The sequence below is a fragment of the Rhamphochromis longiceps genome, linkage group LG8 (assembly GCF_057381845.1).
Source record: "Rhamphochromis longiceps isolate RC_006_pf linkage group LG8, R_longiceps_female_GT1.1, whole genome shotgun sequence".
NCBI lineage: Eukaryota > Metazoa > Chordata > Actinopteri > Cichliformes > Cichlidae > Rhamphochromis > Rhamphochromis longiceps.
This window is the reverse complement of record NC_140564.1, coordinates 16,187,597-16,212,407: the sequence shown is the minus strand read 5'-3', so window position 1 is coordinate 16,212,407 and position 24,811 is coordinate 16,187,597. Positions and strand designations below refer to the sequence as shown.

The following is a 24,811-nucleotide window of genomic DNA, read 5'->3' as shown; positions in this document are numbered from 1 at the left end:
CAGAGAGATTATTCTTCCAGCTTCCTGCTTCCTTGCCTTTTGACTCTCCCTCTGCGCTTTCTTGCAAGAGCTCATCTCCTTTCTGTAACTTCCTTATAATATACTTCGCCTGCTTCTCACAGTTTAGTTAATTAGTCAGCAGCTGCAGGTAAAATATGAGTATAGAAGGATGTCATCCAGGAACGTGTATGCAAAAGCAAAAGCAAGGGATGCATTGCAGGGAGCACTGTCAAAATGAGCTAAACATTAAATTTGCAATTAATTTCCAATCTGTGTAATTGATTACTGTAATTAACACAGCCGTCAGCTTTGAGAGTGAAGTTATTGGAACTAGCCGAGGTGGAACTAACCAATGGCAATCAACTAAAGCGCTGGGCTGTAAACATCTGAAGTTTTTCACTTTCGGGAGTCTATGGGGACTGGGACTTGCTTCAACTCTGTTGGCTTCACTTTTCAGCCCTGGAGGTTGATAGCTTGGTAGCAACGTGTCGGGACCAGTCCAGACAATATACCATACGGGTATGATGACTCTGCTGACAGGCGCACATAATTTCAAATCAGGATAATGATTATCAAGTCTCAGTCAAGGTTTGGTTACAGTTTGTTTTCTCTGCAATGGTTTCTCTGTGATTAATCATGGTTAATGTGTGAATAAACACTTTTTTTGTAATTGATAATCAACAAAACTTATAAATTTGCCAACAAAACTTCAGGAGGAATTTGACCATATTTTCTTTCCCCTTGTTTTTCTCATTTTCTTGCTCTCTTTGTTGTTCCTTGTTTCTGTGCTTTATTCTCTCTTCTTCTTGTCCTTTTTTTTCTCTAAATAGAATTAGCCAGTATCCGTCTGAATGCACTAAAACATCTCCCCGTCTCTGACATCTAATGGAGGCCATTCCAAGTCTTGGATGACTGATATTGAGATATCCTTCCTCCAGGGTAACATCCATAGCAATTTTCTCTTGATTTGCTGAGTGATGGACTTGGTGCAAAGCAACATAGACCTAATGATCGTTGAGGAGATGGCTCTCTAACTCAAGGCTGTAGAGTGTGGACAATTACAAGCTATACAATAAGCTACGTCGCTTACCTCTTCTCTCTCTCTCTTTCTCGTTCTCTTCCTCTGCTGAAGTATTTCCAGAATGCCGCCGGCCACGATGGATTTATGAGTCGGCCATACTTTGGTAAACACCGATGGTGGGCAGCTTTGTCCTCCCCCCTCTGTGATATAGTGAAGGTCCCCCATAAAAAATGGGAAAACCAGGTTACGGCCACCATAGAGCTGGGCTGAACAATAAAAGGCTTTATGGGCAGATATATGCCTGTACCATAAATGCTGGAATCTGCTGTCGGAAGGACATTAAAGGGATAATGACTGGGGGGGGCTAAGAGGGTCCTTTTAGAAAAGACACTCTTTCTCACACACACACACACACACACACACACACACACACACACACACACACACACACACACACACACACACACACACACACACACACAGGATGGCAAAGCACCAAGGCTGAGATCTATAGACCAGTTTAACTTTAGGTCAAGGTTTGTGTGCGTTCATGCGTACGCATGCGTGTGTATGTGTTTCCATTAGATTGACAGAGGGAGGTGGAAGTGATACAGTTGTTCATTGATAACTGGAGCTTGTTCTCACATTGGAGGGTCGGGCCCTCATTACGCACTGGCTCAATGTCAGGGAGCACAGCTGCTGGGTTTGGCTGGTGCTGCCTGTACAGGCTGCACAAAACCAGCTGTGCAAACAAACACACACACGGAAACTGTAAAGGCAGTAAGGGGAACGGAGTGGTAACAGACGGGCCACGGAGGTTCAGTTAGACTTGAAAGCAAACATGCGTAAACCCACACAGGTATGCACGCCAAAGATGTGATTCTAGTTGGAGAGTGACAGGAGGAAGTGGTTGCCAGGGCTATGCTAGTGATAGGGGTGGGGTGGGATTACGGTGCTGATCAGTCGTGGGATAATGCTGACATACAGAGAGCCCGTTTTGTCTCACAGTGTGACAGAGACCTGAACAGACTCGATCACTATCTTGCCGTCTCAAATTAGGACACATTTCAACTCCTTAAAGTGCTTCTTCTCTGAATTCTCCACCGCTGTGCTGCTTTATTAGGCCGCTGGGAAGATTTAAGAAAGATAGAAACCTTTGCCGAGGCTTGCCCCAACTTCTTTATCGTCTGGGCATTAGCCATCTGCTGGCACATGTGCAGGAGTGCTTTGGGGGAGGTGAGCCATGAGTGCCTGTGTTTGTGTAGTAGCCACTAAGGCAGACAGGAACTCTAAAATTAGGCCCAGGCCATTCTAACTGGAACATTTCTGGCCTTATCGTGTCAAGAGATGGCTATTACCCAAGCCGACTGTTGTCTGAGCGATACGGCAGGTCTGGTTGGTTTTTCTTTCTTTATTTATTTTTTTGTTTGTTTTGCCTGTTTAGTGTCTCTAGGCAGCCAGAGCTCAGCAGACTTTTCCATGACATTGAGACAATTTGATTCTGTTTTGATTTGACCATCATGTCCAATAAAGAGCACATTGTGCAGGATGTGTTCGTTAGTCACAGAGGACAGAAATGATCTCCAGAGTGAAGGTAGCAACACAAGAGCCAAGGGCTGATTGCAGATGTAAGTGGATCGTCTCCAGAAACAGAAATTCTCACTCATGCTCTAAAGAAGGATACTGCTGAGTCCACTTTGTGCACTTACACAGGACTTGTGCTCCCCCCCACTATTGCTGTGCGCCATAATCCAAATGACAAAACAACCTATTGTTTGTTCTAACCTGTCTGCCCATCTCCTTGGGGAAGGAATGGCAAGGCGTGCACTTTTTACAGCTTCCTAGTGCCCCTGATTGGACTCAGAAAGAAGGAAAGTGGGGGCAGTAAAAATAGTTTGACACCCTCAAGGTCCAGCCAGCAATCTCCTCTTCTCTCTTAGCCCATAAAACTCTTTGAATTCTCTCCTAAACCCCCCCACCCCCACCCCCCATTTCTCTCTCTATTTCTTCACCAGACTCTCACTTGCAGCTTTGCTTCAGATCAAGGTTGTTATGTTTGCCGCTCGTGGTGTCTCCCTATTATTTTCAGTTGCATAACTCTTTCTGCAAGGCCCCTGCGTCTGAATGCAGCTTTGATCAGGTCCGTGCATCGGTTTGGAGTCGGCACTTCACGCACCCTCACTTTGAAGCCCGAGCGACGAATCTGAGACTGGGTCCTCAGCGTCAACTTAGGGGATCGAGGCACAATCTCATTCTCTCTGGCTTTCCAGTGCCAAAGTACTTTTCCATGTTCTCAGGAGTGTGGCGCTTGTTGATGCTGGAACAAGAATAGCCACTTGAACTGGTGTGTGTTGATGTGGGCTGAAACCTGTGTGTGTGTGCGTGCCTCTCGTCCCTCTCCCTCTTTAACTTACCACTCTTACTTCTGCTGTTGTGGTACCAGCCGTCAAGTGTATGTCCTGGCTCTTATATTTTGACTTTCATGTGAGAGTGACATATTACATATTATTACTGGGAATAAAAACCAGTCCTAATTTTTCCACTAATGCAGTGTAACACACTCAATTCTCCAACTGTGTACTCAGCGGAGTCCGCTGTTCCAATATCACCTTCTCCTGTGAAAATTGCCACGTATTTACTCTTAGCCACTTGGATATATTCAGTTCTTTTTTTTCTTTTTTGACTTAATGGAGTTCCTCTTTTCGCTACAAATAAAAAGCTGTGGGAAAAGGACTGTATGTCAGCCTAATCTTGTATTCTCCCCTCTCTTAATAAGTAATGATCAGCAGTCTGTTATCTCTCAGCTTGTTTTATGCAATCATGGGGTATTACCCAGGGATGAATGCTCCCTCTTCAGAGAGGAAAACAGAGCCTGGAAAATTAGCATTTTCTGACAACCATTACTCACTGGGCTAATCCTGTCAAGGAATGTGTGGCTGCGCTATCAATGCAGACGAGGGGTCGCCATGGCCCAGGCCTGCACATCGGCTCTTATCAGGCAGGGTAAACACACTAGGGGCCTGCATTAAATAAGTGTCACAGTCACTGGAGGCGGAGCAAGCCGAGCCCCCCTGCCAGTGTGCAGATAATCCCTTTCAAAAAAAACAAACAAAAAACATGCTGGTCAGACCCAGCTGTGGCCTGTGGCTCAGGTGTAGGGAAAGTGGGGGAGGAGAGGTATTGTCTCGGCTGTGGTGTAGGTTACAATACAAGCCACTCAGGGTTTTTTGGCCGTGCTTGTGTTTGCGCAGATACATTTCACAAGATCGGGTATCAGATGTTCACTGTCCACCCAGGCAGTTTTGGAAAAGCTTTGCGTCCACATCGAGATACCAAAACAGCTCGGAAAGTGTCCTCCTATGTTCTCGACTTTGTCAGGGACGTCCCACTGAGTTATGAAACAGGCAGAATTTGCTCTGTGTGTTTCGAACGTTACATTTCTGCTTTTACATTGTTAAGGTTAAAAAAAAAACCCCACACAGTTTTGTATGTTGGTGCCTGGCCTTAATCTCTACTATTATGCATGCACAGACAATTTGGGCCAGCAGCTGTCCTCCAGATCACATGACAATCACAAAATTACAGGCTGGGATTTCTGAAGCACATAAGGGGAAAAAGGCAAAACATGAGAAGTTTGGATGCACTCACGGGGCTACAAACTTCATTGCCACTATATTTTATCAGCACTGATATTAGCGTCAGCTGACTGTTCAAACTGCTTTTATAGTGTGAGTTTTTGCTATGCCTCATGGATGACACAGCTGCAGGGTTTGCTTAATAAGCTGGAACAATGTTACCTGGAATGTTGCGGTATAAAGTCAGCAACTCCGAAAACAACTTCCTGGACTTCTTCTAGCTGTAACTAAACTGTGAGGGAGGAAAGAAAAAGTTAAGCGCCCTGCTACTATGACTGGGTGACTTTGGCACTTTTTATCCTTGTGTGTGCTGTGTGAACCGAGGCGCCTCTCTGGGCAGCACCAGAGGAAAAGTGTAATAGTGTTACACTGGGTATACAAGGTGGGAAACCTTGAATAATGTGGGGATGAGAGCAAGCCAGAGATCCGAGTCAGCCAGTGGGTCACCAGAAGGTGAGGCTGCCTACTTGCCTGGGTTCAGGAAAAGTTCAGCCGCATAGCATTAGGCAAATTAGGGAGACCGCGGCCGGGGGAGAAGAAAATCGGGAGGGTTAGGGACTGATGAGGGGAAAGGGTCAAATTAGTTGGAAGGAGGAGCCCAGTAAAGAGTGAGAACATAAACGGGGACTTCCAGGAAAAAGAAAAAAAGAAACAAGAGAGTTAGATTGTGATATAGCAGCCGCTGTGTGCACAATCACTCTGTAAAGACACGCAAGACTAATTACTGAGCTTATATAACTTAATCATGTCCTCAAATACTTTCCTATTTAAAGCCCTCGCTGCTCAGTTTGACGGCGGCCGGCGGGCTCACCCCCCAAAAAGAAACACTCCCGCAGTGCCCGTGTTTCGGGAGAGGGAGATCCGTCGTGACGTCCCTGAAGGGGTTAAAGAAGGGGCGGAGCAACGCATGAAAGGCACCGAGGGGAAGCAGGAGAGAGAGGGGGGGGGGGAGGAGATAGAGAAAGAGCCGAGTGGAGGTGGAGCCAAAGCTCTCAGCTGCTGTGCCTTGTCACATTTCTGCAGAACATGATAGCCGCACGGTTTGGTGTGGGAATGGTTTTAGGCTTCTCTTCCCCGAATACAAAACAAGGCGGCGCTGCGCGTTTTAACGGGAGCCTGGATGTTGGAGAGCAGGGTCTGACGGAGGGAAGCGGCCGCTCGTTGTAGTGCAACAGAGTCTGCGAGGCTGGGGGGAGGAGGAGGAGGAGGAGGGGGGACTGGTTCGTTTTACGGAGCTGACAGGAGTCCACCCACGACGGGCACAAACGGGACAACCGACCGTAACCCAAAAGGACAAACTGCAACTCTGCGGAATTCCCTCTCCTAATATTTGCGCCTGCAACACATTCCCAAATCTCCCTGCGCTGTCCACGCAGACTTTGGAGATTTGTGTTGTATTTATTTAAAGATTTGTTTGGACTGGGGGTTGGATTTATTCTTTGTCGTGTGGATACAGCCTCATATGTTGCTCTGTTTGAGCAGCGCCGTAAAGACAGACACCTTCTGTTGAAGTTATTCGGCTCGTCCCCGATTTTTTTCTTCTTCTTTTTTCCTTTTCTTGTATTTCTGTTGTCGAGTTTCTTACCTCGGACACAACGCAGACTGCTCTTTGAGATTATGTTTTCATATCCGATCAGGCGCATTCGGACACCGATTCATCCATCGGTCTGGTTTTCGATCTTCACATTGCCGTGAGAAGATGCCAAATGTTCCGATGTCCCTGCTGTGTTTGGATTTACCACTTTCCCCTCGATTTTAATGCAGTTTCCCCCCCTCCGTTCGGCACCGCTGCTGGTGGCGAGCTGAAAACCAACCCCTCACAAACAATTCGGGTATTTTGTTTTTGTTTTTTGCCCTCTTGCTAATATTTCCCCCCTGCCGTCGCCCTGCTTCATATGATGTATGAGAGTGTGGACGTTGTGGGACTGAATCCCAGCCCGAACCCGTTTTTAATGATGGATTACTACAACCAGAGCAGAGGATGCTTGATCCCGGAGAAAGGACTGATGCCCGGGGCGCCCCATCCGTACAGCACTTCCATCAGGAACCAGCACTGGAACGGCTCCAATCACTGTAGGTGCTTTTTTTTTTTTTTTTTTTTTTTTTTTTAAACACCCCCCCCCTCCCCTTCATCTCACTAATTGGTGAAGTTGAACCCTCCCTGTTAGTGTGTGTGCATAATAATCACTATATTTCCTATTTTGCGCTTCCCAGCACACGCCGGTCGCATGTGAAACGATAATTTGAAGGCCTTTTTATTCTGGAGTTACCACTTCCATTATTTAAACCCCATAATATGTGCTCAACAACGCTGCACGTTATCACAATCAGTAAGCCGTCAATGCTGCAACAGGCCTATATATATTTGACCCACTTTCGTCTCTCTCGTTTCTTTCTGAGCGTTCGCTCAGGTTTGGGGTTTTTCCCTCCTTCTCTTTCCTGCCAGTCTGTTTGCGCTCTGATCCAGGCCACGCTACCCGAAGCTTTTGCGTTCCTGAAATCTGCACTTAATGCAAACCAGGTTTGTGCAAGCGATGCCAGCGTTAATCAGATCAAACTTTCATGCCAGTGTTATCCCCTGGTCCTCTGGTAATCTGGGAAGCTGTACCCACAGGCCAAAGTTCCTCAGCAGCAGCACCATGGCCTTCACCAGACAACTGTATCTGTTAAATGTTGAAAGCCTTGCACTCATTTATTTATATTTAATAAATAATTTGAAGTGATGTTCTCGCATAACTTTATTTTTTAAAAAACAATATTTCAGTTAGTATGATTTTATGTGTAGACTCCTGTGCTAGGTAGTGAGGATAGCAGTCTTTATAAATGACAGGTTTATTGTGCTTTTATATCAGTGAGATTTAGTTTAGATTGATGATACGTTCATGCGTTTGCTGCATGATCTCCTTGGGTCAGTATCCGCCAGCAGCCGTGGGAGATTTAATTTTGCTGATAGCATATCTGCTGCAGATATGAGAGAGAGAGAGTTTTATTGCAGCAACAAAGTATAGCAAGAGCTGCTTCCCATTCTTTACCTCAGTAGAGCCAGGCTGCATAAAGCGTGAGCAGGCCCTTTTTATAAAGGGATAGCTCTGTTGTCTTTCACTGGTGAAGGAGCTAAAAAAAAAAAGGCAGGAATCTCCACGGGCTCTTAAGGACCAATTTCCTCCTTGTCTCAAGACTATAGAAACGCACGACAAAGGGAAATTTAGACAGGAATTTCTAATGTTTGGCAGCAACAACAAAAGACAAGCAGCCATAACTATTTTGTACGTGCTGTAATCTTTTCTTCATCTTTCTCATCTCATTATTTGTTTTGAAAAAGATCTCTCCCGAGTAAAGAGGCGAAGCCCGTACATTTTTTTTTTCTAAACAGATATTCAAAGAGCCTGATAGTATTTATTGAACCGGTCCATTAAAACAGCTCTAGTGGTGGCATTGATTCAAACCATGTGAGCTCGTCTGAGGGGAGACTGTGGGGGTTTGGCCCAGGAAAAGACCTCTGATCCTTTACTCGACTCCACATTGTTTTGCTCAATGGAGGAATTGCAGGGGGAGAGTGAGAGTGTGTGTGGGTGAGGGGTAGCATATCTGCTCTTTGCCTTACTGCTTGAATGTAATAAAAAATTTAGTGCACAACCAGAGAACATTGACGGGAGGGTGTAGAGCAGAGAGGCGCAACATCCGTAAGTGTCATCACGTGGCTCAGAGGCTTATTGGATCATAGGGCTAGAAAACAACCCAGACAACAGCGCGAGATTTCCTCGTCACTCCCCGCTCTCACGCAGGAATCCAAATGAGCCAGATTCAAAAAAATCACAAGACAATCCCATAAACATCTGTTTGCTTTTTTGTTTTTTGAAGTTCACAGAGAGTAGTGTCATGGTATGTTCCTCTGCACTTTTCCTGGTAGGTCTTACCTTTTTTTTTTTTTCTTTTTACCCCCTCTGTGCTTTTCTTTTTTGGTCCTCTGTTTTTTCAACCCCTCCACATTGGATCTATCTAGTCATTACAGGCTTCACAGAAGAGCTTTCTGGCTCTAAGCATGCACTCAGTGCCATCTTTGCTAAAGTGAATCTAGCCTAAAACGGCCTTCTGGACCCACTAAGTGAGTGGGTATAAATCCACATCATATGGGTGCTTCATCCCAGTATTATTGGTTCTTTAACAAGGCCATATTATGCTTTTGAGCCTACTCCCTTCCCTTTAGTGATATTAGTGATAGTGATATTCCTTCAAATTGCTTCTTTTGTGCATTTAAACATTATAAAGTCCAAAGCACACACCAATGGGGTGTAATTAAGTCGTACAGGACTTGCTGTTGCTCAGCTTGGATTTACTGACATTCAGATTTACTCCTCATTTTCTTACTTGTATCACCAATATATATTTGAATTATACCTGTCTAGCTTAAGTCATGGAATCAGCAGCTTCTTCCATTGTTATTCATCTGTTGGAGCCCCTTCATGCACTTCATTAGACATGGCTGTTTTGAATCTGTAATGCTATAGTTAAATGACAGATGATCACATCTCTATAACTGTTTGTTCTAGAGACAATATTAATGATTTTTGGAAAGAAGAGAAGTCAGGTTTTGCCGGGATATTCGGTGTATCACGGTAACACAATTCAGTTGTAAGTACTGCTTTTTGAATACAGACAGAAAAACCAGCCCTGCCTAGATTTTCATATCCCCTCAATCATTTTGGGCTAGAGAGAAAAGAAAGATGAGCATTATTTTGTCATTTTACAGTCAGAATTACACAGCAAGTATGATACTTTGATGATAAAGGGTTAAGGCCTACAACAGCATTCGTAGAGTAGAGGTTATGATACATAACCAATGTTCAGTGCTCTTTTGCCAGGCTAGCTAACTAATCATAGGAGACTGGTCTTTTCCCGAGGGGATCCTTAAAGAGACTGAAAGGTGCAATATGAGAAAGATTATGTTTCCATTTTACATCAGTTGATATAATCCAGCACACTATGAGCCTGTAAAACGAGTTCTTAAAAGATGGTGTGTATTAAGAGGTTTGACTGTTTACATGTAGCCTCTGTTTATCACCAGGTTGCCCAGTCATAGGCATTGTGTGCTGTTTGTATTTTGGTTCTACTTGGAAGAAGGCTCTGAATGGCTCAGGTGAAAAGTGTGTGGCCTTGCAGATTAAATCCACTTGATTTTTCACTGAGTCACAGTCAGAATCCTTACAGCGGTTATAGGCTCATGCACGAAAGAATGCACGCGGCTTTGCTCACATGACTGTCACACACTAAAAACTGGGGATATGGTGGAAAGGGGGGATTGCACGGTAGGCTCAAATGCTCTGCAGCCCATGGGCGTCTTGCTCTTTGGGGTATATTTTTCTCAGGCTGTCTATAGTGTAAAAGAATTAGTCACTGCATAGAGCATATGTGAGATGGAGAGCAAAGCATTCTTTGTCATGTTTGTCTTCTGATGATGAAAGATGATGAAAGTGCGCTTACATGAACAGTATGTGTCTTAATCTGAGTTGTTTGATATTTAGTCCTTAAGTCCTTGTCCCCCCCTTTTTTTTTTCTGGCTGTAAGAGCAGTTTTTTGAATTTGCATTTTTTTAAGTTTCAGATTTACAGGCAAGTCCATTTAGTTTTTTCTGAGTCTGCAGTATCAGACAGCACCACAAAAAGCACCCGTAATTGTTTGTGTTGTGAAGCAACACTGAAACACGGAAAGTGGGTGATGTGTTTGGACTTTGTGCAGGAGAACAGATTGTGTCAGCCTTACGAAAGAAATGCAAATATCACTTCCTGCACCTTTTCTTTCTATGTGCATTTTTTTTTTTATAGTGCATGCTAGAAACTGGAAAAACATGAACAACAGAAAATAAACGGTGAGTCGGGTCACTAAGCAGAACTGGCTAGAGTACTGTCGGTTTCTGGCACAGAAGTGTGTGTGTGGGGGGGTTCTATCCTACAAGGGGAAGATCATAAAGTACAAATTTTATTTTCTTGGAACAATCAAGGATTTCTTGGCAAAGCTAATTTAATAACATTACAGCTTGTGACTGTTTATATAAGGCAGGAATGCAAATTCCAGGCCTTAGTATTCCTGAATGACCATGCCCTTTATGCGACTGTGGGGTCCCTGAGTCTTATGTTTTTTGCTTGAACACAAATGTGTCTTGGTGCCATCATGAACATCAGGATTTTATTGTGGGGCTTTATTGGTCCGGACTTGATGGGACTGGCAGAAATGATGCACAGCTCTGAGACAAGGTCATCTGTTCTTCTGGAGAAGGAAAGCGTTAGGCAGTCTCCTCATTTTGCCACATCTATCTAAACCCGATCAACCAAAGGTGATTGCGATTTAGTAGCCTGCATGCCTGGGACATCACAGAGCGGGGAGATGTGTGTGGGTGAAAGAGTGCAATCTGATTGTCCACTGGAATACGCTTGCTCTCACCTTCAGGGTAACATCAATAACAAATTGTGTCATCAAGGTATGTTTGCAATGGCAGAGGAGTGACTGGAGTTCAGCATTGCTCCTGCCATTCTCCTGGGAAAGGCTGCAGGGCAGCATTTCACAACCTGCCATCACTTGCTCCCAAAAACGGCACCTTGCCACCTACCTGTGGAGCAGTCGTTGCCCTTTTAATGCAATTCAACAGTTACTTACAACAGTCGCTGCAGTAAGTTTACCAAGAGCAACAAAGATGCGTGTTTTTGTTTGTTTAAATGCCCGTTGGCTCAGTCACTCCACAAAGTGTAATGACTGGGTGTGGTCCCTCACCTTGAACAGAGTGGCAGAATAACCGGCTTTTTACTTCCAAACACTGCTATAGCTGGCTCGCAACTTTGATGTTGTCTTGCAGGTGGCGCGACGTAATGCCTTGCTATTGCATATCGAGTACATCACGGGTTCAGCATATTCTTGTCTGGGCATTTCATTTTTTCTTTTCCTTTGTGCACACATGAACGCACGCTCAAACCAACTGATGGGCCTCAGCTTGTTTGCGGAGAGAATTAGCCGGAGGCAAAAGTCAGAGTGTACTGTACACCAGTTTGGTTTGCCGCTAAATCCCCAAACAAGGGTTGGTGTACACTGCAAAGCTGACTTTGATGAACAAAGCAGTGCAGACAGAAAAGATCCAGGCAGTGTCATTGATTCATCAGGGCTTAAAGGAGGCAGCTGATTGCAGCCGTTGCGACAACAGGGCTGTAATCTCGCTATCAATAATTACATTCTCCCTGGTGTCAGCACCGTTACACACACGCACGGGGCTGGGAGGGACATCAAAACTGTTCAGGTTAAAGGGGGATTCTGCCCTCTAAAATATTCATTGCTTCTTCATTTAAATCAATTCTGCTCTTCAGGGGCAGTCAAGCGTCAACTGTCAGAAATTGAGCTGGGCCTGTTGTAATCACTTCTTTACTTATCTCTACAGATGGCTTGTTCGCAATGTGCTCTGCATGGCTAGCTCACCGGCACTGTCTCCCTCTTCCCCTCTCTCTCCCTGCGCTTCCCATCTCTTCCCCATCTCCATGTTTTATCCCCACTCTCCCACAATGGAACACACATAAATTCATCAGGGTATTGAACCACGGACATTTATCATCCCAGAATTCATCTGCGAGGCATTTTCATTCCTAAAGTGTGTCCTTTCTCACACTTTATCTTCCTCCCTGTTTCCCATCTCGTGGTGGCATTCTCCGCATGGCAACCCTGAGCCGGGCAGTCAGTGTGGCGATTAATCTTTAATGCTTCCCTGCCCTAATTTTTCCTCATATTTTACAAGATTTCCTGCCCTCCAACCTTCTTTTTTTTCAGCATCCTCTATATATAGAGTGATTACATGGAATGTTGCCTTGTTTCATCAGTTGCAGAGGACCGCTGCATGCCTCTGCCTCTCTTGTGCAGTCAGCCAGGCTCTCTCAGGCCACTAGCTCCAGGCCAGAGCACAGGACTGCTTGCTTCCCACCAGCACACTCATCCTCAGTTTTTGCCTCTGGGGATCTGTGTTAGCATCACATGGATGACAACCGTGCACACCTCAAGTAGTTCACACACAAACGCACACTTGCACATGCACCGCAGTGGAATGCCCGCCTATTTTGAGAGCGGGACAGCGAGAGGGGGGGGGGGAAAAATAGGTTGGAGGTTAGTGTGCTAAAAATACAAAAGCCTGGCACTTTCACACGAGCGGGACAAAAAAATAGCACCGTGTTGCTGCCGTCTCAGTTGGTGTTGTTAACTGAAAACGAATGCTCTGTCACAGCTCGTGTTTGCGTTGAATGCAAGGGGGGAAAAAAATCAGCACGGAGTCCTGAATCAAACCTGCCCTTATTTATCAGCTGCAACAGCATGACTGCCATTGTTTTCACCTAGTGAGTCTGTGTGCTCCCCGGTGACACCTGCTGTAGCAGAGACTGCCTTTTAAAGGCTGTTTTTATAGGGCAGGTGTTCACATGTCCCTTCAGTCTGTGGGCAGAGTTTCTCAACACTGTAGCATTTCAACTGTGCAATATGCAGCCGTGAAACTTTGCACATGTGTATTTGAGATTAGAATGAAGGTCAAGTTCAAACACCTGTGCGATCCGACCCACAAGTGCAGTGTGTAAAGGGTGTGGGAATGATAGCTTTACACCGCCGTCCCACATTGTTTTTAATTTGTAATCTATTTCATAAATCCTCAGGTGACCCATCCTCATCCTCATTTGGGCTGTCAATATAAAATATTTGGTCTGAGAACGCATCTCAGCAGGTGTGATCCCATCACAAAATGTTCCGCAGTTATTTTGTGCACATCAAAACAAAATCCCCTTGGTTTCAACTATGCTTTTATTAAGCCAGCAGGCCAGCTCCTAACATAGCAAACGGTCTCGGTGTTTCTGATGATCTCATTGTAGTTAATAACTGGAGTCTGTTTTCTGGTTTATATTTAACCTGCTATCTCCGTTTCTAACAAGCCCCGCAGGAACATACAGAGTCGGAGGAAGATGAGACCTGTTCATATGTCTTGTCTTGATTTATGAAAGCACCTTTCTAAATAACATCAGATGTCCATGTTGCGTAGCATTTCCTCTGTGGTTCTCTCTCATATCATCCCAGCCAAAGGTCTGCTCAGCATGACTCAGGACTGTCTGGACACCAGTCTCCTCTCTTTCCCACAGCCCCTCTGAATCGCTTCATATTCATTATGTGTCTGGCTGCAGCTCGGCCTCTGACATTTGACTCTTAAAGACCCACCTGGGACCAGGATGAAATAGACTGCCAGTAGTGTGGTCGAGGTGGGAAGGAAGAGTATAGAGCTGGATAGTGATGGATAGGACAGCATGTCCGACTGAAGGGGGCAGACGGGCTCGGGTTACATGCCACTTGTTCCCCCGTAACCACGTTTGATATGTTTGTGCTCTCTGTGAGCCAAGAGATGCATCCTAGCTGAGCAGCTCCAAACCAGTGCGGGTTATGAAAGGTGACGAGTGCAGACTGAAACAACTCGATCCTGTTTGTTACGAGTGGAGTTGCTGTGTTCTCAAAAGGGAGGTGGTATTGTCTTTTTAAAGATACGTCTAACCTTTGCTGTGACCTGCTCTCTCTTATCTGGGCTATTGTTATTGATGTACCCTGGCTGATAGTAAGGAGAGAGCGTTTCTAGGCCCATATCATGTTAATTAAATGGTTATGTCAGATGCCGAGGTCCTTTCTTTGTTCCGGGGAAAAATAATGTGCCGGAATTCCTTGCTGCTTGTTCATTTTGCTGTGAGTGGAGTTAAGTCAACAACCCTCAGGATGACACGCACTCTCTTCTCTGGTTAAAAATCAGACACAAATGATTCTCTTTTCCTTATCCTTTCCTTATTTTTTTTTTTCTTCAAAAAAATAGTCCTGTTTTCATGGATATCCTTTCAGTTTAAGGCTGGGCTTACGGGGAAATATGCAGCCATGCAGCTCAGAGGGTGCATTCTGTTATTCCATGAGATTTTTAACAGTAACCTGTAGAAGGCTTTTTATAGTTGGCTGAAAAGATGAAGGAAACGGAGAAAAGTGTATGAAGAAATAATTTTCTCCACTAGGTTTGCCCAAAGATATGATGGAGCTCACTAAATAATTCAGTTGGTGTTCCAGTGTTGGACTTTTGCTTTGTTTTGACCATAGTCTAACAACCTTCAAATAATATTTTCTGTGCTCCCAGTGATAGCATTGTGATCAAAGAGAAGTCCTCTTTGTGCTTTGCCAAGGAGCTCCTACACTTCTGATTTTAGATAGCCCTTCCCCTCCTCTCGGTCTCTGCTTGAGCCCCGGAGCTGACTAATGGAAAAGGTGACAACATTTTGAACTGGAGTTGTCAAGCAGCTCTGCATGGTGCTCTGTTGCAAGTAGTTACCAGTCCCCCCACCCCCTTGTAGCGGCACTGTTCAGTGGCACCGCCGTGACGTGACACCCCGCTTTGCCCTCGCGCCATACGTGGGAAACCTTTGCACAGCGCTGCTGCCACTGTGGCAGTTCCACAATAGAGCCAGATTATTGTGTCTGGGCTGTCAGCACCTCTCAGCTGAAAGAAATTGAGATGGAGGTAAGGGGAGGGAGGAAAAAGAGATCTCAGGCGCAGGGAAAAGGAGGGGGAGGTGGGCAGGGGCTGGCATTTTCAAACAGTAATCTCTGTGGAGCCTTTCAGGGGGTTTAATGTCATTTTTTTGGTCTCTGGATTTTTGGCCTTTTCTCCTTCTGAACAAAAAGCAGCAGAGAACAAATGGCAAAGGAGGAAGAGGGGCAAACGAGTAAAGGGATAAAACTGGGAGAGGGAAAGAGAAGGGGAGATTCTTGGCACGGTGACTCATATTATTAGTGTTCTAGTGCGACTGATAGAGACTTGGCCTGCATCCATTAGCTGCCAACAGGCCAGTGTTGGGGAACTGAGTCTGGTACAGAATGACCTATATCCCCGTCCTATTTACCACGTTACAGCACATTACGCCTTATCTTGCCTATCTCTTTAGTCACTAACTTTCTTTCCTTTCATTTAGTTTCAAGTGTCATCATGACACAAAACGCCCTCCTGTGATCTTCCTAATGTGTGCGAGCCAGTTGGCCAGCATTGTCACAATGTTTGTCAAAACTTAGCCATTTCATTTATATTCCTGTTAAAAACTGCTGCAGATAAGTGGAAAATAAAATGTTAATAAAAAACCTGCTAGTACTTTAGAAAAACAACTTTTGCACGCTGTCTAGATGTTTGTCCAAATTTGCTCCCTTTGGCTACAGGCAGGAGTGGCAACACTAATCTTCCCTGTCCTGTCTGAATTATAACGCAGTAACGCAGCGATTAGACACACACCTACACCCTGCTGCAGGGGTAACCAGTTAGGTTGTGAGAGAGAAGGGGGGGGGGGGGCTTTCCTGGCTGTACGCCGTGCACGTCTTATCAACCTGCAAACCTCCTTGATGGCTGCACATATCCTTGAAGCTAACGAGAGAAAAAGTCAGCTCTCATATACATTCACTAAAACCTTTCATGGCTGTAATCCCCAACTCCAAGAAGAGGTGCATGGGAATCTTGGTCAGCTGACTTTAAAGAGAAGAAGAAGTGAAGGAGGAGCTATCGCAAGGTTAAAGTCTAACCCCCACCCCTTCTCCTAAAGCCTGCTGGGATTCTCCTTGGGCTTGACATACCCAACCCCACCTGCCCTCGCTGCTCAGTGGGACGCTTCATCACAGGCTTCCCCTGAGCTGGCCTACTTGGGTCTGTTTGATCTCATTGTGGAAGAGGCAAGCTTGCCCGTTGCCTGGCAGGCAGAGAGAACTCCTTGATGCTCGGGGTAGAGGAGGTGGAGCAGGCTTCAGTGGAGAGGCTTAATAACTGTATTAACATCACGGGCTCCCCCAGGACGCACACCTACACAGCAGGGGGGGAGGGTGGGCGGGCGGGCAGCTCTGTAAATCTGCTTTCTCTTGCTTTTAAAACTATGGCCTAATTTTCTCTCTGCACTCACTCTCATTTGAGTTCAGTGTGATTTATAAATGAGTTGATTTTGTTTTGTTTTTTTCTTTTTAAAGCATAAGAATAAACACACAGTATGTTCTACTCATCCTTCGGGCCGTGAATCTTTTTCTTTCTATGCAGCTCTCATCTTCTCATCATCCCTATGCTAAACCACTTCCCCTAATTCTCCACTTCCTCATTTTGTCCTCTCGCCTGTCTTTTATCTAATGATTATGAAACACCCTGCTGCTGCTTTTTATTACTGATTAACATTATTGTTTCTCTGAACATCCCTCTCATCACATTGGAAAAAAATTTGCCATTCAGATATATGATAACAAAGAACGCTGAATTAAAAGTACTGCTGTCTTTCCTCACCTGCGTGCGCCGCTATTCATGACAGTACACCTTATCTCTTTAATTATACATTGGAAACTGTTGAATAATTGACGGGCCCCACTTAGCTTAATGGACAGAGTTAACTGGGAGTGGCATACATTGCTATTGCAGTGGAACTGGGTCGCAGCAAAACGAGACCCAGTCGCCCCCGAGGGTCATAATGAAGCCCAGGTCACAGGGCTGGCAGAGGCAGCAGTTGAATCGGCAAAGGCCAGCTGGGGTTAACTGAACCCTGGGGGGGGGGGGAAGGACAGGAGGGAGAGGTGGAAGCTTTAACACCAGGCTAATCCAAGCGCTTGGCTTGGAGCACAACTGTACTCATGTTTTCACTTTTAAACTAGTTTGACAATAATGGCGACCTCACAAAACTTATAAACTAGATTGTTGTTTTTTTTTGAAAGTCAGTTTCAGTTTTGTTACTGTTTCTTAAAAAAAAGAAGGAAAAAAGGGAAGTTGAGGAAGATGTAGTTACTTGATGTTCTATGATAAAGGCTTCCATTTCTAAGAGGCAATGTCGTCTGACAAAAAACAGTCCCACTGACTGGTGGGCAGCCATATCACAGGAAATGGTGTGTGGTTTATGTGTGTCTGTGCTGTGATCAAATGGTTCCCCCAGGTTATATTGAAAGGTCAGGGATCCATGCAGGAAATTAGTGTCTGCAGAGACAGAGACAGCACCCACAGAGAGGGGAAGAGAAGGGAAGAGCACGACCCATACCCGAGGAAGCTAAACATGTCCTCCATTAAATTCTAGTAACATCCCACTGCACTCCCTTAATGACTCTGCCTGCTGTCAGCAGCCATTTGTCCTAAACACAGAGCAAACCTAATGTCCCAGCGCTATTGACATGCACCTCTGCTTTTGGGTTTTTTGTTTTTTATTGCGATGGCACTGACATCAAATGCAATTGAATGTGCCTCCTGCTGCCTCCCAGTTTTACCCCTCACTCTGCTCACATCTTCGCCGAGGAGCCCCACCGACACTGTGCACCAGACATTTGAATAAAACGCCTGTCATCACTCATCATTAGGGGGCATGAGCAGGAGAAGATTTGGCTGGCTGTGCAGCCTTTAGGGGAACTTTTGTTATAAGCTGCTATTCTCGTCTTTGGATTTACTCGCATTGCTTTATGCAGAATGGCTCTGTCAAATGTGCGGCCTCGTCAGGCAATGATATAGGCTCCAAATCTCTGTATATGAAGGATGGGCAGCCGCACTAAATTGCATTTAGCTTGTTTTCCTCTGCGTCTGGCAATTCTGCATATGTCAGCTGTCTCCGAGGGGTCTTTAGGCCACTCTAACCACTTTGCCGATCTAGTAAAAAAAAAGCCCTTGGGTCATAGCATCTTTGACTTCTTTAACAGACTAGTGACAGGATAATGGCACGCCTGCTGCATCATCTTGTCCAGACTCTTGCAGATGCCTCCATTTACATGCACAATGCCCTTTTAACTCTAAAGCTGACATTGGTACTTTTAGCTAATTTATGAAGGGAACCATGGTCATTATGTTTGCAGTCTATGTTAAAGGAATGCACATTAACCTGCTGAGGCTTGAAGGCAGATGTAAGGTTTAACTAGAACCTGTAACTCATGTTGACAAGTAAATGAAGTGACAAACCTAAAAGGATTCTTAATTTTGGGGAGAAATGGCGTGATGAAGAGGCACTTTTTTAAAGCATTTTTTATTGCCTCATAACCAATATTTGCCTTCTGACCTCTGCTGTGTTGTTTTGAAACAGGCCAAAATTAGAAAGTGTGTTTTTCATTTACTTAACTAGCACACAAATGAAATAGTGGATTTTTGCATATATAGATGTAGAGATTTCAATGTTGTAAATTTAAAATTTGGCCCTGCTGAAATTGGCTCAAGTTGTGTGCGCTCGAGGTATTCTGTAGGTTTTGTTGGGTTCTGTTTTCTGCCCTGTGGGTCGCTGCTCGCCCTGAGCACACGCTGTCACCCACTTGAGTCCTGCACACGCTTATTTGCGACCTCAAGCCCACTTCCAATGTCACTATCCTGCTCTGAAGTTGAGAAGATCGGACCCTTGTAATCTATTCCCCTGTGATTGACTATTGTATTCTCCAGAGAGAGGAGGAGGAGAAAGGGAGAACATGGGCTGAGAGAAGCGATTTAACATGACAAAGCCTGTCCCTGGTGATCCTCTCTTCTCTCCAGATCCTCGTGATCCTCTTCTTTTTTTCCCCCCTCTTGATCCTTGTCCCCCCTTTTTTATCTACCTCTTCGAGGCCTCTCCTTGTCCACTTTAGCCCTCTAATGCAAATAGCCCTTTTCTCCCTCCCATATTTACGACCCGCTTCCTCCACTGTTGAATATGCGCTTAAGAACGGAGGACTTTGAATGCTGCCAGCCACATTGGATTAGTGAGTGTCAATGGGCAGATAACCTCTCTGTTAGCAAGTGAAGTGCAAACACTAGAGCACAAGTATTCATGAAGGCCTTTTGGCCTTCAAACACCAGGAGAGGCAATGTGTGTGGCACTCCTGCCAATAAAGATGAATAGGGCCCGGTTAATGTGTGTGAACGTAATTCATTTCCTTTATCAAATGCACTTTCCAGCATTTCCTAGTGTGTCGTTGTTTTTAAATGCTAAAGGCAGAAATGTGTTCATGATCTCCACTCTAACTGAAATCATCTGTCTCGCATCACTCAACTGTAATTTTCGAAAAAGACGTGCAGTGTTCACAAACTCACCCTCTCTCTAAACCATTGTTCCTTCCTCCCCAGCACCTGTCTCTCTCCATGATTACTTTAAGGTCACAGGAATATTTCCAGGCCCCTGACCCTCCAACTCTGCTTGTAATGCCACTGACCTTGAGGCTTTTATGGGAATAGAGGGAATTGAAGCTTATGTTGCACTCTTTCTAAGTGGCTCTGCAAAACTGCATCACCCAGATGAGTAAATGCTAACCTTCAAGGCTTTTTTTTTTTTTTTTTTTTTTTTGTCAGACCACACACTGAGTCTGTATTGGGTGGCCCAGGATTAGTATTGTTTTGGCACCCTCCTGGCTCACAGTGTGCATGAGTACAGTTTGTTGTCTTAGGGGGGAAAAAGCCCAAAAACATGTACACAGTCATCTGCTCATGCATAGTTCTATAATTAACCAATGCAGGCACTCTGTAACAGAGAGGCTTAATGTTTCATGAAGTCGTTTTTAAAGTCAGAGTGGTAACATTAAAGAGCAGTTTGCAAAGGGCCGGGGTTTTACTTGCATGTGTTCCTGTTATGATCCGATGATGACCTTGATCTTGAGTTGTACTGAAGTAACCCAGCTGTATGTTACTCCAGAAACGCTGCGTAAATTCCCTTTTATAATGGCTGACAAAGGAAGGTTACACTGTGGTTACACCTTCTGCTTTTTCTTACTTTGAACTAAACGTCTAAAAGCAAACATGCCAGCATGCGGAGCTTTTATCTGGGTCCTGCTTTTGAAATGTTTGTCTCACGTGTCACCATCCTCCCTTGGTCCTGTCGCTCATCTCGTCTTTTTTCTTCAGATGTTCTCTCCTCCCGCTTCCCTGCCTCCCCTCTTCTCTCCCTTAATGTAGGTCAGTCATTATACTCAGCTCTATACAGCTGCTAAATGTGTGTGATCAGCTTTTTAAAGTAACTCCATGTTCAATGGCAGATCCATTGTGGGCATCATGTGGATTAATGGCTCTCTAATCAAGAGCTTATATTCTTGCACTCACTATCACGGAGTCTCCACTATAGTTCGACAGGCTACTAAAATGTGCTGCTTTTCCAGAGCACATCCTGGTATCCTCTGGCTTACAGGGGCTGCCTTTTGCCCCCTTGTGCTCACCACCATGTCCCACACCATCAGCTCATGCCAGATATCTCCAGTCAGCCCGGGGCGAGTGCCAATTCACATAGTCCCAGTGTCAGTCAGCAGGCATGGACAGCTGCTGGGTAGAGTTACACCGCATCACTCGTGGTTGCAAGGGAGCGTTGTTGTCAGGGATCTTGTGGTTCTCTCCAGCTAGATGGCAGTCTTTGGATGCCTTCTGATGTGTTTGTCTTTTTGTTTTTCTTTCAGTTGGGTCCCTAAATGTTGGAGTGTTTTATTGCATTTATGAAATGTGTTTTAGAATTAGCTGTACCAAAAGCCAGCATGTGGCAGCAGCAGCGGGACATAGCAGCTACTGAGGTTAACACGAAGTCTCCGTTAAAAAGTCTAGCACCCGTAGAGCTCACCTTTGCCATATGCTGAATCACTCATTTCTCTGCTCTTTCCCTCCCCCCACGATCCAGTTTGTCCACACATGTTCTCAGTTCGTTCTCCATTTGTGATAGGAAAACCTGGCGTGTTGTTATTTCAGAGTCCTGGCAGCACAGAGTGGGAAGTTTTCTTGGGCCCCTTGGAGAAGGATTTTGGGAACATAATGGGGGCCACTGCGCTGATAAAAACCAGGCCTCGCCTTGACAAGAAGATGCTGGTGTTCACACGTACAGGCTCCGAGACACATACAGAATATGACACAGTATACATGTTTGGAGAGGCAGATCCACATTTACATAAGTGCCAGATACAGTTTGACTGCATTTATAAATATAAACTTATTTGCTGCTTCACATCAGTTGTCTTAAAATGCAGAGATAGTTTTCCAGTGTTAGAACTGGAGCGCTTCCTGGAAATGTGAGCATTTGCTGGTGCACATTTACAATTTCATCGACCCCAAACTTGTAAAGGAGTAAACAAATTTTTTTGTAATGCTAATGCAGTCACGAAAAGGATCATAATTGGTGATGAGTGGTCTCTGGTTAAGACCTAATGACAGAACAAGCAGCGGTCTTTGTGAAAGAACCTTCTGTATCTCCAAAGAACGCTTATCAGATCAGGAGTGCAACCAGGAACATTGTTTTCTTCAAAATTCCCAAAGTTCTGTATCGTAAATTCACCCTATTATTGGCGGTGTCATGTGAATTTCTTTCATCATCTTGTTGTATCTGAGAAACATTTGACTACCTTAAATTTAACCAAAAATGTCTTGTCCCCTTCTCAGAATTGAAATTTAACGCAGCATTCAGACATATTGAGGATATCCAGTGAAAGTTGCACCAGCAGGTGGTCAGAATAGGACTTCCTATGAGAGATCCAAGCATAACATCTGCACTGAGAGCTGTGTTTGCTGCACGAGGATACCTTAAAGGGGACAACCGCCAATTTAAAATCCTTTAACTTTTGCTCTTTTCATACAAGACTTTTTGATTAACTACATTTTTGTTAGTTATTTCCCTTAATAAAGCAGAAAATAAAAGTGCATCTCACTGTTACATTTATGCATGCAGACACTCCTGCTCGTCCAGGTGTGAAGATAAATTACCCATGCTAAACCCAACCTGCTGTTTTCCCCACTCCTGGTCCAAGACAAACATCACCATTTCCTGGTGTTGAGGAGAGATCGTAGTAACAGGCAAGAAAGACTCCCTACTCGGGAACCGCCTTGCCCTTCGGCCTCTGCTCGGGCCCTCATTTATCACTCACATACGTGTGTGTTTTTCTTGCAGTCTAGATGGGATGGGACTATTTTGGCGGCTTGGGGTGTTTGGCCCCAATTTGGTGCGTTATCCATCAAAAACAATTTTGTCTTGAGTCAGTGAAGTCTTCAAAACATGGTGCACAATAAAAACTTAAGCTGTCACATCAATTTCTGCTCTCTCTGCAGAATCTGGATATCTGCAATGGTTGCAAAATACTAGTCTGTCATTTCCCTGAAATGTAGACCACAGTGCACTCACTTAAGTGGAAGTGATGTTACATCTGCTGCAGAAAATGATATAATCAGGCTAAACTTGTCAGTTTGAGCTTCCCTTCCTTTGCATTAAGGGCAGTGTGATGTCCGATGCTTTATTTGAAATATATATGTGAATCATGTGACCTTCAAACAGGGCTTGGAATCAGTTGTTGTTGCACAACTCCGGAAATATGTGGTCGCTATTATGCTCAGAAAGCCTGGAGACCCGCTAGTGACAGAGTCCTGTAACTTCACGTGTTCCTCTGTCACTTTGTCCTCCTCTCGTCACCTCGCTCTGCCCCCTCTCTGTACGTTGAGATGGTAGAATGAAGGTTTTACATGCAGCAGCTTAGGTGGAGCACATCCAGGGAAGTAAGGCAATCCCCAATAATCTCCCTAACCCAGCTTTATATGAGCACTGATTGTGAGCAGTCTGCTCGTCTTACCTATGAGTCTTTGTCTTTGCATGTTTAGGTGGCACACTCACATTGTTCAAACTAAGCTGTAATCATGAGCCATTTTGATTTAAAAGATATTGCTCGAAGGAACTTCACATGAGAGCGCAAATGTCTCAATATCTCAGGCTGATCACAGGTTAAATGGTCTTTACACCAACTGCCCCCAGTACAGAGTCCGTGCGATGTCTGATTATGCTGATTTTCTGCTTTAGGGCAGCACAGGTAATTGTCAGGTGATTTCACAGTCAGCAGCCTGTTGTTATCTATGCTTGTAGTGTGAACACATCCAAAGCAGGTTATCTCCTGCTGAGGGCTAAAGCGAATGGACCGCTTGTGTCCTCGCCCCATTCTCCCATCGTTACCAGCAGTTTGTATGAAAACAGCTGTGGAGACATGATTACCATTGCTAGCCCTCCACCAGGAAAACTTCAGTTATATATTGTTGATTATTTTGTGTGTTGACAAGCAGAAATTTGAATATGACTGCTGCTCAAAGCTCTGGGACTCACATTTGGCAAGGATGAACTGGAAAAATTCACTTAGCGGAGGAGGCTTTGCGCTCCACTCCTGCCCGATGTTAACCTCCCCGGGCTCTCCTGTTTGTGACCGTGTGTTTTCGCTTACGCCTGTCGGCCTCGCCACCAGTTTCCTCCCCCTTCTCCCATCTAATAACTGTTCGCACTCTGTGTTTGAACACAAACACACCCTACTGGTCGTCTCCTTACAGCTGTGTGTGTGTGTGTGTGTGTGTGTGTGTGTGTCCAGTAATCGGTGTGAAAGCGGCGAATGGAACCCCAGTCCATTTTCAGCAGAGAGCTGTTATGACGCTTTGTTAGAGAATGGCAGGATTTCCCCGTAAGCAAGGAAGCGGTCCCATTTCCCCCTTCGGTAATTGAAGAGTGCTGACAAAGCATTCCTGTACATATGTGTGTAAGTTTTTTTTTTTTTTTTTTTTTTTTTGTCTGTTATGCTTACACGCATTCCTTACATTGAAAAACAGAAATAAAGTCTGAATATTTGGTAAAAGTCAAACACCGTGCATGAATGATGCCCTTCTCTGCTCGCTTGCTGCTCTGTTACAGCGCTTAGGTTGCTGCTTTTCGTTTTTGTGGACAGTCATGATACATTGGCTTACAACTCCCTAGGCTTTCTCTATCCACAGGGCTGTTCCATCGGCCATTCCACCTCATTATTTTAAGCAGACTTCAAAGCGAGTCCTAATGCAGCAGCCTGTGGCATGGTGGTCTGTCTGATGTCTCTTCTCCAGCACACACTGTACAGAAACACAAATGGAAGTCTATATGTCGTACGTAGCGTACAGATGGCCGGCATGTGTCTGTACATGTGCATGTCTGTGTGTCCAGATAATCTAATGGAACCCAGAGAGCGCAATAGTCTGACTGAATAGGGTTCAGCTAAGTGGAGGACCCCGACGAAGCCCTGTCTCTTTCTCCATCCCTTTTTTTTCTCCTTCCTCTTCTGCAATAGTCTTTACTACAGTTCAGCCAGCCAGCCAACCAGCCAGCCTGCTAATGTACTTAGCTTCTCCCTAATGATGGTGAAATCTCATTAATATGCCTCA

General features: G+C 44.9%; 1 protein-coding gene across 2 annotated transcripts in view; it reads left to right on the top strand.

Moving 5' to 3' along the window:
- Window positions 1-24,811, top strand: part of raraa (retinoic acid receptor, alpha a) — a 147,752-nt gene that overhangs the window by 100,836 nt on the left and 22,105 nt on the right. Inside the window, exon 1 of one of the 2 annotated variants that reach the window (XM_085416035.1) lies at window positions 5,634-6,729. The exons of the other annotated variant lie outside the window; for it this stretch is intronic. Coding sequence (XP_085272161.1) covers window positions 6,552-6,729 — 178 coding nt within the window. The 5' untranslated portion in view covers window positions 5,634-6,551. Of the gene's footprint in view, window positions 1-5,633; window positions 6,730-24,811 lie in introns of those variants that run through there. 2 annotated transcript variants of the gene reach the window in all.